Consider the following 12950-nt stretch of genomic DNA (forward strand, 5'->3'; position numbering starts at 1 on the left):
TGTACTCAAAACATTGTTTTTCTTCTTTTTCTTCTTCTCTCTTTCTTTCTGTTCTTGTTTTTTCTTCTTCTCTCTTTCTTTCTGTTCTTGTTTTATTGGCGATGTGGCTAATCCCTTTTTTTCTTATTTTCTTTTCTTTTCTTCTTGTTGATGGGGTTAAGGCTTTCTATTTGATTTTAAGAATGTTTTTTCCCTCCTGAATTAATCAAGACACTTAAGCAGTGATGCAATTTTTTTTCTTGCCCATCATCATCTTCTTTCTTTGTCTTCTTCTTCTTTCTTCTCCTTTCTTCTCCTTTCTTCTCCTTTCTTCTTCTTCCTTCTTCTTCTTTATTCTTCTTCTTTCTTCTTCTTTCTTCTTTCTTCTTTCTTCTTTCTTCCTTCTTTTTCTTGCTTCTTCATTTTGCTTCTTTATTTTCCTTCTCTGTTTCCTAGGATTCTTACAGCATTACCGTTAATAGTATAAACACAGACGATATGTTTACTCAGCATTCTAAGGCCCTCTCGATCCCGACAGTCTCACTGGGCCTACGGTCGCCGGGGAAGGTATCTCCCCTGCGAGGGCGGACCATGAAGGAGTATGAGGAGCAGCTGGGCAGCCTGAAGAAGGAAAATTTCTCTTTGAAACTGCGCATCTACTTCCTTGAGGAGCGGATGGGACAGAAGTATGATAAGGAGGACAAGGAGGAGCTGTACAAGACCAACATCGAGCTCAAGGTTAGTGTGGTTGAGGGTGAGGAGGGATTGAGGAATAGGTTTAGTGTGGGTGGACTTGTTATGGGCATAACTAATAGATTATTTTACGTGTGGTTACCTGTGAGGGAGATAGAGCTGATCTGTTTTGCAGGAACCTCATTCTTGGCTTCTCTCTCTGTTCCCCGAAGGTGGAAACGGAAGCATTGAAGCGAGAGTTGTACGACAAACAAGAGTTGGTGCGGCAGGCATCGACGGCGCTGTCAGGGTTAGAGCAACAATTTCAAGAACAGGTGGCACAAATGAAGGGGATTCACGAACAGGAGAAGCTGCAGTTGAACGAGAAGATTGGACAACTGCAGAAGGTAGATCGAGATGTGTGATTTGTGCTCTGAATATGGTTGCTCTTCGTGTTTATTTTTCTGTGTGGATAGGAATAAGTGAGGTCTGTGCTTAAATAGAGCCTGAGAATAAATAGGTATCCGTATCTAAGGCTGGCAGTATTTTTTTGTTGATATTTTAATCAGCTTTGATATTTTAAACTTTATTTTGCACGATTCCATCAGGACTTGGATGACTATGACCAGCGCATCCAAGAGGAAGGGGGTCGCCAGGGGGAACTGACCAAGCTCTGTGGGCTGGCCTTCAGCACAGGGGCTGAGGAGGAAGAGCCTGCAGACGCAGTCCCTTCGAGGGAGAAGTTAAGTCTTCCTCTGAACCTTCAGGGCCAAAATAACAGCAGCTTTGGCCATTCTCCTGTTCAAGGTAATTATAATAGGGAAGAAAGATTAGTTCTTTAATGAATACAGACGGTTAGCAGTGCACTGTAGCTCATGGGTCAGTGCAGAAGTCATGTGCTTTGGCCCATTGCATAGAGGTTGCTACTCAAAGGGTATTGCTGAAATACCAAACAGGTTGAACCACAGGCATAAAACCAGGTTATCATTGGTTAACTATATACTCACATAACTATTTTCTTTTCCTTCTTTTTTAACAGGACTGTTTAGCCTGCCAGCAACAGTCCCCAGCACAGTAGGGAAGATCCAGTCCCCAAATAAACCCGGTGAGCTCTCAGAAGACCCAGACTTGATGGCAGAGCAGAAGGTTGCAGCTCTTGAAGCCCGGGTGGTAGAACTGGAAGAACGGGTTACAGAACTAGAGGGAGAACTGGCAGCCAAAGAAGAGACTAATAGTGTACTTGAGGGAGATATTGCCAACTTAAGGAAGGAGGTGCGTTGTATTTTAGTTTTCCGTTGCATCATTAAACCATCGCAAGGATATTTGTTTTATTTTGAGGTGTTATTATATTTTATTATCACCACAAAGAGGTTATTTTCTTCAGCATTTATTATTTTGTCCATATCATACAAAAAGCTATTGCTAGACTGAGAAAGTTTTTACAGTTAGGTAGCCTTTGAACCAAGGACCAATTGATTACATTATAACAGATTTCTGGCAAGTGCAAACACTCATAGAAAATAGGCTTGCTACCAACAGTAAATTTTGTTTTTGTTTTTTTTTGTATAATTTTCTCCCATCTTTTCATATACAGTGTACTGTGGAGGTTTAGATTCTGATTACATTCTAATAAGTTGATAGTTGGAAAATTGATAGGGTGATGGGAGTTGTTGGTAATTACGTGTTTGTTCATTTATGAAAAAAAAAAGTTATTGATTAATTAGTAACTGTTATAATGAAATGGCCAGACTAATGCCTTTGTTATGTCAGTTTACAACTACAACTACTACTACTTTTTTTTTTCTTTTTTTTTTTTCAATATTTTGTTACCATGATTATTGTTACTGGAAGTTGTTGCTAGTGCACTTACTTATCGGTCAAATTACGAAAACAGTCATCATCATTTGGCAATATATTTTCTCCTAACAGTTGGAAGATAAGGTAGAAAAGATAGCGGACTTAGAGGTAGAAGTCTCAGAGAAGGACATGAAGATCGATGACGTGATGCAGGAACTCGAGACGCGTCATGTCGAAATCCAGGCTAAGGAGGATCAGATCGAGGCTCTACACCAGGACTTAATTAAGGTGAGCTTCTGTCCTTGTCCCCTTGGGCTTATTGTCTCCTCCCCCCCCCCCCTCCTTCCTTTGTTTCTCCCTCTACTTCTTCCATACTTCTTCCTTCCATATTATCCCTGCCCCTGTTGTACTTTTTTTTTTTCTTCTTCTTCTTCTTCTTCCTTCCTTCCTTCCTTCCTTCCTTCTTGGCATTATTCTTTTCTTGTCTTTTACCTGATGTCTTCTTTCAAGAAATTATATATTGTGGTAAATAATATAACATTTTCCTTTCTTTCTGTCTTTCTGAATGCTTATGCCTTATATAATAATTTTCATTTAAATTTTTTTTTTTTTTCTTTTCTTTTTCTTTTCTTTTTTTCTTTTTTCTTTTTTCTTATTGTTGCCTTCTTTCATCTGTCAAAGGTGGAGCCAGAGATAGAAGTCAAGGTGCAGGAGATCGTAGAACGCGACCGAATCATAGAGGAAAAGATCGAGCAGATTGAACAGCAGAACAAGATTCTCGTTGAAATCCAAATCACGCTGGACGAGAAGCAGAAGCAGATTGCCGACATGGAGCAGAAGATCAGTGATTATAGTGCGAAGATCACCAAACTCAATGAAGAGTTGGACAAAGCCTGTAAAACCATACAGGTGGGGATCGTTTACTTTGTGTTTTCAATTGTAATGACAGGGATTGTGATAATTATGGTAATTGTAAAACATATTTTGTTTGCAGTGACGTCATTCATTTGTGGTTATGTTGTTTGCACATTTCTTGTTCTTCCTCTCTTATGTTTAATATGTTTTTAATATATTTGAAGATGTAGATGATTTCTCAAAGGTATTAAAACAGAAAAGAGTTTCACTTCATTAGTTTTATTACCGCACAAGAGGAGGTCAGTGGAAAAGAAGAAAGACCGTTCCTCTTCCATTACTTTGACATTTCTCTCTCGCTTGTAGACCTTTGCTGAGGAAGTTGAGGCACGCGACAAGGAAATCTTGACGCTGAAGAAGGAGCTGAAGAGGAAGGAGAAGAAGATCAAGGACTTGGTAGCAGAGCTGAAGGAGGCCCTCGACATGCTCAACAAGGCCAAGTGGGAAGCGGAGACTAGCGGCGGCGAGGACGGAGTCAAAGAAATGGCTGAAGAGGAGAATGAGGTAAACAACTTTTCCTGCAGCAGGGAGAGCAGCGCAGCTTACTCTGGCAGCGTAGAGGAGGAGTTTGCAAGCTTGGAAGAGAGCTACCTCGTTAACGATAACCTCCATGCATGGGAAGCGATGCAGCATGAGCCGCTTCGGTATAACATATCTCCCTTTAAACCCCCAACGCAGACAGTGGTCACATCAGTGGGCTATGATACGTATAAGATTTCACCAAATAAATGCACAGTTTTGCCTGTCAAAACATTTCCAAATCATCCTGAGCTCGTGACTCCTGAGAGCAGCGGAATGTTAAAACGGTGTCCACTTGCTCTCCACAAAAACCTGCGGTCTCAGCTTTTGCATGCAACTTACGACTTGTCATAGACACCTCTTGCTTGAAATTCTGCTTTTGGTTTTCTCTCCATTTTGTTGCTTGCTGTTGATAATGCTCAAGTAGTGATATTTATGAACTGCTTCAGTGTTTTATTACTTGTGCTTGTAGTGTTGAATGCTTTTCTTCTTTTATTTAACCTTATCCCCTAATAAGAGTCTTGATTTTTAGATAGTTTAGTACTTATTAATAAAAGTTCTGTGTGTTAACTGCTTGTTTTTCTTTTCATGTTTGTATTAAATATAGAATGATTTGCTATTTGATCATCTAATATCTGATTAAGAAAAGAAGGTAAGTGCCTTTTTATAGTCATTAAGTGATGTGAATGAATATACAAAATTTATAGGCTTGTGTCTATTTCATTCAAAATTATATCATTCTACCTAAATTTACAATTTGATTAGGAAGAGGCCTTTGCTCTATATTCTTGCACTGAGTGATAATAATTTTTGTAAGCTTTCACTTTTTTCAGTTTGATCTTTCAGTAAAGAATTACCTAATCTTTTATATAAAAGATTTAATGAATAATGTAATCTATTCTTCTCCAACTGAGTTACATTTCCTCATTGATTCTTCCTCCTAAACAAGATGATTGACCTTTCAGCGACTGTGGGCAGAACTGGAGTCCAGGAAAAACGAGGTGCTGGCACTGCGGGCAGAACACAAACACTCGCTGTCTGAGGCTCAGGACCGCATCAGGCACCTGCAACAGCAACTGGAGGAAAAGCTGAATGCTCTTGACGGCCAGAAGGAAAAACACTCGCAGGACGTGGAGGAGAGAGAGGCCAAGCTGAGAGACCTGGTCCAACAGGTGGCGAGGTTGGAGGGCCAGTTGCTGGCCCTTCATGGCGACATGTCCAACAGGGAAGGCCAGCTGCGGACCAACCAGGACCTCATGCAGGAGTTAAAGGATGAGCTGGGGGCAGCGAAGGAGGAACTGAAGGAAAAGAAGCAGGAACTGGACAACCTCCAGGATGAGCTCAAGAAGAAAAATGCCGACATGCAGGACTTGGTGAATTGTGAACTCTGGGAGAGGAATAAGGAGGTAGAGAAACTGCATGAAAAGTTAAGTGCCTTAACCTCAGACCATCAGAAACAAATCAACAATCTGAAAGATGAGCTTCAGGCTAAGAATAATGAAATCAATAGATTAGAAGCTAAGCCCCTCTCTGAAAACAGTAGGAGCTCTGATGGTAATCATTCAGCTAGCTGTCCAGTGATCAATACAAACCTAACAGTTGCTGGCTCTACAAATGATCAGCCTAAAAATGCTGCACATCTGACAGTGGTCACCAACACTGGTGCAGATCTAATAACTGTGGCACGTCCCCTTCATGTGACATTGGGCGATGACAATGCTGCCTCAGTTCAGTTGCTTTACCAAGAAATTAACAAAATCAGAGGTGAAGCACAGGCACTGAGGCTGGAGAGGAGCATCCTCAGTGACAAATTGCAGAAACTCAATGAGAAGGTGAGCCAGACAACAGATGTAGCAAAGGCAAATGATCTCAGAGAACAAATGGATATGGTTAAGCGACAGCTTGAAGAAAGCAAAGAACAAAACCTGCAAAAAGATCGACAACATGGAGAGGTTGTGAGTGACTTCCAGTCACAAGTCCAAACTTTGCGAAATGAACTCCATAATGCAAAGAAGAAGATTAGTCGTCAGCTAACTGAAGTCAGTGTCAGAAAGTATCAAGAATCTTTGAAGAGACATAAGCAGGAAATTGCATCACTAAGAAAGAGATTGGCAGACTCTCACAATGCCTGTGATCTCCTCAGAACGAGATTGGAAGAACTAGCTGATTTCTTGGAACGCATTCTTGAAATGGACGAGAAGGGTCTCATAAACCTGAGCCAGTTGTCAGCCAAGCATATTGCCACACTGCACAAGACGCTGAATGAGTCCCGTGCTCTTTCTCGATCCCTGTCCCAATCCCTTATGATTGGCATGGACACTACAGATCATGGAGATGATGGCCTATTGTCCAGTTGTTCTCTAAGCTCTGTATCGTCTTGGAGCCTACAGCGAGATGACAGTCTCTCTGAAACTCATGATCCAGTTATAGCCAGCAGTCATGAAACATTGCCAAATCTACCAGATGAAACTATACTTCAGGGAGATGATACTCATGATCCAGCTTTCCAGGCTATTGCTACACAGCTCAACACCCAGATTGACCAAAAGACCAGAGAAATAGATGCCATTGCTGAAAATGTATGTGTACTTAGTGAGCAACTGGCTGAGCGGACTCGTCAGGTGGAGCAACAAGCTGGTGTTATCGGAGAGCTGAGAGGCCAGGTGGGGCGCCTGCAGGAGGAGGTACGGCACAGAGATCTTCAACTAATGGCATCACAAGCTGACCAAGACCAAGATAACAATCAGGCTAATTTGCATGGTTCTTGGCATAGTAGTACAAATCCCCTCACAGCATCGTCTCAAAGCACAGTGCATGCGGCATCACCACAAACTACTGTCAATGCTCAGGATTATAGTAGTCAAGAACGGCTTAGGAAGTCACCTAGCTCATGTTCCGACACACTCCCTCCCCCTCCTCTTCACCTCCTTCAGGACAGTGAGTGTGAAGATATCAGGGGTGATGTGCGAGAGCTCGAAATATGTCAGGTGTCAGACCGAAGCAGTTTAAGTGCCGTTAAGAGTGCTTATTCAACTGATGCTGCCATCAAGGCCTATAGCAGACACCCAGGCTATTTCCACCAACTGGCCCCTCAGAAGGGACTCCAAAGTATGGATGGAAGAAAGTCATGGGTAGAAAATGCCAGTGGACCTGGAGGGTGCATTGGGCCAGAACAGCCATGGGCCCCTGTTTCACCATCAGAAAGTGAGGCTTGGAGTGAACCAGACAGAAATGTGTCGCTTGCCAGAATTGGCTTGGATGCTTGTACTCTTGTAGGTGGTCCAGACCGAGCTTTGTCACGATCACGGCAGCAAAGAGCATCTGCTGCCATAACTTCAGAGTCAGATGGTGAGGCAGCTTATGAGGAAACTACTACATGCACTGCCAATCCTATATCAACTCCAGGAAAGAGCTCTAAACGACGCTCGGACATTGCTGAACTGAGAAGAGTATCAACCAAACTGCGTGCCGTTGAACAGCTTAACGAAACGCTCCGTGCTGAGCTAAACATCTATCAAACTCTGAGCCAGCAGTTAGTTCCACAACAGCAGAATCAGCAAGAGAGACCCAAAACAAGTGATAAAAGTGTTGAGACACACAAAGGAGAGACCGTAGATGCATCAGTGGGAGCAGAAGAAGAAGCAGCTCTTCCAGCTCCTCCTCCTCCCATGCCTGCACTTGCTATTCCTGCCCCACTACTGGAAGAAATCCGGGCACTGCGGCTTAAACTGGAAGAAGCTATTGCGAACAATGACCATCTGAGAGACCAGTTAGAAGCAGCCCTTACAGCTCACCCTCAAGATGAAGCACGATTCCATCACCTGACTGCTGCACTACAGGTAAGGCGTCCTAATGAGGTTATTTTACCTTAAGAATTATTTTGAGGAAAGGAAGTATTATCTCATTGCTAAATTGTGTAGTCAAGGCTGAAAGTTAATTTAAGATATATAATTGAATTAGAATAGTTTATTAGTGTTCACTGTTGACTTAAAATATTATTGATGTATATTTATTGCCAGATTGCACAAGAAGAGGTAAGAGAGGCTAGAGACAGACTACAGTGTACCCAAGAAGCACTCAGAGCTCAGCAAGACCTCACAAATGGAGTCCAGCAGAAGTGCCAGGACTGTGAACGTTCTTTGGAAAAGTGCAAAGCTCGTCTAGAAAACTCAGAAGCCGAGCTAAAGACCACAAGAGCAGAATTAACTAAAGTACAGCAAGTTGTTCAAATAAAAGAGGCTCTGATTCTCGACCAGGAGAAACTTTTGCATCAAAAGGATTCTCAGCTTGCAGAAAACGAGCAAGTCATTGTTGAAATTGGGGAGAAGATTAAGTACCTAGAGAAGAATGCCACAGAGAGCCTGGAAAATGATGTGCGAGTTCAGGAGTTGCAGACTGCAATGCAAAAGCAGGAAACACGTCTATTGGAAGTGAACAAGGAGCGACTGTCTCTAGTGGGAGAGCGTGCCCGTCTGCAGGCTCAACTGGCTTCGATGGCAACTCAGGCACGATTATTAAAGGACGACAAACAAGAAATAGAAGAGGTTGACAGCGAACGTGTATCTCTGCTCAAACAGCTAGAAGCAGGACAAACAGCAGCCATGGCCATGTACCAGGAAAAACAGCAACTCCTGAAGAGCAAGGAACATCTTGAGAAGGAGGTCCTGATACTACAGGAGGAAATAGCTAGTCTACGTGCCAAAGCCAACCATCTTGCAGCGAGAGAGGCTCATGCTGCCCACATATCTGATTCGGAACAGAGAGGTTTGACTGAACTGCGCACTGCACACACCAAACTGCAGCAGGCATATAGAAACTTGCAAGAATATAATCAGAAATTGGGACAAGAGTTATCAGCAATAAAGGAAAGGAAGAAAGCCAGTGAACAGGCCGAAGCACGCACTGTTGAATCAGAGAGACTCGTAAAGCAGCTGACAGCCCAGTTGGAATCAGAGCGTTGCCTTACGACAAACTTACAGCTTCAGTTGGATGCTCTGAGATCCAAGGCCTCACCAGCTTCATCTCATAATGACTGTAAGTACAGATATTTGCATATATATACGGAATTAATATCCGCTTTGATTCATGAATTTTTCTCTGACTTTGTAATATATTAATAATTATACCATTTTACCCTTAATTAATGTTTGTTCTTCTCTACAGCCGTTGTGCCTAATGCAAGTGATCTTGCGTCTCCTGAAAGTGTGACAAGCATTGAGTTCTTCCGGCCCTCATCTGATCTGAGTGGCATTGGTCTCCGGGGTCGTAGGCCAGCTTCTCTGGGGCCAACCTCCCCAGGCGAAAAAGAAAAATCCTATGAACGCCGTGCCTCCAGTAGCAGTCGCAGAAGAGACAGCAGTAAACGCTACAGCAGCCATTGGAGTGAAGATAAGGAAAACCTTCACACAACCACCACCATGATAACCACCACCACCACAAGCAGTAAGCGAGGACGTCGCCTCCAAGGCAATAGCTCTAATGATGGGGTGTTAGCAGAGCAGGCAGCACCACCACAGCTGCCCAACCTCCATCACGAGGAAGAGAATGACGGTGGTACGACTTCCGGCGAATCTCCTGACCTGGGGATCGGATCTGACTACCATTTCTCCAGTTTGGAAAGGGGGACGCACATAATGCGTTCCACTATGCATGCCAACAGCGATCTCCCATTACGTCCACTGTGTTCTGAACCTAGTAAGTGGAGTTTACTTTGACCGTTTTGTCATGACTTTGAGCTTCTTGTCTAAAGATTTTTTGACGATCAGAATATTTTTCTTTTTCATGATTAGAAAAATTAGAATCCTCTAATACCTAGTAGTATGAAATATGATATTCCTAATAGATGGAAGAGTCATTTAAGCAGACTTCACCTCAACTGTGGCATATTTTTAGCTAGTATATATAGTTTGCTTTTCCTGATTATAAGTAGTATTTATATAATCACAGCCTCTGTCAAGTTACAGTGGGAGGGTTTTGCTGTTTTGTAGCTCTAGTATAATCTAATTATGTAAAAAGTAGATAGGTGTAAATATACTACTGTGACTGTAGATGTAACAGGGAAAAAGTGATACTGTCTGGTAGGTTTTTCATCCCAGTTCATATTCATTCCTTACTGTTTTTAGGAGAACAGGAATTAAATAGAGTAGGAAAACAATTCAACTACATTAATTCAGGGTAGTGTACACAGTTGGGTAGAGAACACCTAGAGGAGGATTAGGAAAATTAAGTATGTAAATCAGATAGGGACTTTATAAGACTTATCATTAGAAGCAAAAAGAAGTTCAGGAGAATGTGGTTGATGCCGTTTAACACAAACTGGTCACCAAGGGAGGTATGTAATAGATTTTCTTCCTTTTGTTGCCTTTGTGTATTTTCAGTTTCTCTTCTCCTTTCTTAGTTAACATAAACTTAGGACTTTCATCTCGTGCTGGTTTATCGTATTTCTTTATTGTTGTTGAATTATTTGTATTTTCAGAATTGATTTCTCTCTCTCTCTCTCTCTCTCTCTCTCTCTCTCTCTCTCTCTCTCTCTCTCTCTCTCTCTCTCTCTCTCTCTCTCTCTCTCTCTCTCTCTCTCTCTCTCTCTCTCTCTCTCCCTCTCTCTCTCTCTCTCATTATATCTACAAATAATCAAGTCTTCATGCCCAGACAGCTTGCCTGCATTTTGTTCCTCTTTCTTTAACATGAAGTGTATAATTTTTATACACTTTTATTTATTTTTATTTTTTAGCAAAGTAGTAAATAGTACTGAATTTGGGATTAAACTTTTAGACTTGATATACAAGTAATAACAATATTATTTTAAGTCTTCAGAAGTATGTTTTTGTTGTTTTTCCCCTCAATTTCTTTTTAAGTAAGCTGTCAGAATGAGGTTTCACTTCAAAAAAAATTAATGGGCTTCAATCTGAAAAACTATAACAGACTGTTTGGTATTTTCAGGCCATAGTACTCTTAGTGTGGAGAATCAACAATTGCGCCAAGAACGGGACAACCTGTCAGATAAGTTGGCATCCACGAAGGACACACTGAAGGATGCCTTGGAAAAGCTATCAAGAGCCAATCAGCGCAAAGAGAGCGTTGAGAGGGCCATCTGCAAGCAGCTCACCAAGACTCATCACGTCCTCAAGAAAGCAAAGGGGAATTTGAAGCAGGCAAACTCTCTTCCTCAGTGATCTTAGCAAGCCTTTTGTGTAATGTGTTGAAGAAGAGAACAAGGGGGGGGAAATGATTTAAAATTCGCATTTGTTTGTTCTTTGCTCAGATAATGAAGGCCAGAACTCTGTTATGTTTTGTTTTGTGTGAGAGATTCTCCTGAAGAGAATATGTCCATTTGTGTGTAGTTCAGCAAAAATTGACACGGATTAACATTGTTATGCGTCTGAGATTTTACGTTAGAGAAACTATCAGAAACCAAGATACAGACCGTCATAAACTCATAGTGCTGAAATCACCAGGAACTCAAAAATTCAGAAAAATATCAAACGCAAAATACAGAAGGAAACAGGAACTCAAGATGTGAATGGCTTTGTGATTTACAATAGAACCATTATTTGTGAACCGTCCGCTGGTAGTCTTTACTGTGTCCCGTCTCAGTGAAGCTATCCCTTTAGAATGAACCTGTGTGGTAGAACTGAGTAACGAGTATTCCCGGCCGAGTGATGAAGAAAGGAAAGCACACGAGGAAAAATATCATCAGTGGGAATCAGGCTGTTACGTTATCTCCAGGAAGATCATTCATACGCTTCTCATCCAGAAACGGAAATGTGATTTTCTCTTTTTTTCTCTCTCCCTTTTTTTTTTTATATTTGTTATTTTGTTAATGATATGGATGTTGATCCATAGGAACATGTGACTAATTATTAAGAGATTCTATATGAATTATCATTTACTTTGCTTATTTTATTGTTGCTTTTCCTTGCAATTTGACAGGAAAATTATTTGAAATTGTCACACCCTTTGGAAGTATATGTACTTTCAGATCCACAGAAAGGAAGAATTGCACCCACTTATTTTTAGCAGGAATTGTATGGTTATCATGAAACCATTTTGCACCTTATTTCAGTATGTTATAGTGATTAGGACATATCATATATATATATATTTATTGTCAGGAATCCTGAACTCTATATATATTTGCCTGTAAAGAAAATGAGGTTGAGCATTTGATCATTGTAAATGTCCTTTTTGTAGACATTCCAGTGCACACTTTGAAGCCGAACATCTGATATCTTGACCTCCATTCTTGTTATCCCTTTAAGACTTCTTTTTTCCACCTTAATCAGTCCTGTAAATATAATTCCCATCATTTTAAGCTCATCTTTTGTATATAATACTGATGACGTGATTTCAAATCCCACAGCTTTCTGAACATAATCTGTTTATATATGAGTTTTAAAAAGGGTGTGGACATTTTTTCTTCCTTATTTCCATATTTGCAAAACTACGTCGTTTGGATCTAGTTACACCAAACGCAAGAGTTTACATTCTCAACCTGCTATATAAAGGCAGAGTGTACCATCATCTGATTACACAGATCGTCCTACGCTTTCTTAAGCCGAATACCTCCCAACTTCTGGTGTAAGTTAAGTTAATGTAGTCATTTATCTTTCTTTCATTTTGTTTATCTTCTTAATCATCATAGAATAATGAAACTATGAAAATGAGGTGTCATGGAGATAAGATTTAACCTGTATTTAGTCTTTCCTATTTGATTTAAGATGAGAAGTTTGATTTCTGTTGGTTGTATTTATGGTGCCTCGTTGTGTAAATTGTTTTTATGTTTGTATGTGATCCTCATATCACATAATTTGTATATTTAGTATTTCACCAAGTAAGGTAAGGGAATATGTATCATGATCATGCTTGTATAGATTCAAAAGTGTATATATTTTGTACGGAAATGGCTGTCTTCCAGGAATTGTTATGTGTACAAAGTAGGTTAAACGAATGTTTTTTTGTACATAGTGCACACGAGCCTCAATAAATTGAAATGAATGGATATTATTATCAAGAGTTTTCTGCAATCTCCTTTTTTTTATTCCTTGCACACTGAATCAGTAATCTTGATCATG

The 12950-nt window shown here is 40.8% G+C and overlaps 1 protein-coding gene across 3 annotated transcripts in view; it reads left to right on the plus strand.

Moving 5' to 3' along the window:
• LOC125032297 (myomegalin-like) overlaps window positions 1-12885 on the plus strand; it is an 84361-nt gene extending 71476 nt beyond the window's left edge. For all 3 annotated transcript variants that reach the window (XM_047623388.1, XM_047623389.1, XM_047623387.1), the window contains exons 3-13: window positions 518-717; window positions 885-1058; window positions 1260-1458; window positions 1691-1923; window positions 2581-2736; window positions 3130-3357; window positions 3667-3864; window positions 4845-7718; window positions 7899-8913; window positions 9043-9573; window positions 10819-12885. In XM_047623388.1, the coding sequence (XP_047479344.1) occupies window positions 518-717; window positions 885-1058; window positions 1260-1458; window positions 1691-1923; window positions 2581-2736; window positions 3130-3357; window positions 3667-3864; window positions 4845-7718; window positions 7899-8913; window positions 9043-9573; window positions 10819-11051 (6041 nt within the window). In that variant the 3' untranslated portion in view covers window positions 11052-12885. The remainder of the gene's footprint in view (window positions 1-517; window positions 718-884; window positions 1059-1259; window positions 1459-1690; window positions 1924-2580; window positions 2737-3129; window positions 3358-3666; window positions 3865-4844; window positions 7719-7898; window positions 8914-9042; window positions 9574-10818) is intronic.
• Window positions 12886-12950: the final 65 nt, after the last annotated feature.

The sequence above is a fragment of the Penaeus chinensis genome, chromosome 14, assembly GCF_019202785.1.
Source record: "Penaeus chinensis breed Huanghai No. 1 chromosome 14, ASM1920278v2, whole genome shotgun sequence".
NCBI lineage: Eukaryota > Metazoa > Arthropoda > Malacostraca > Decapoda > Penaeidae > Penaeus > Penaeus chinensis.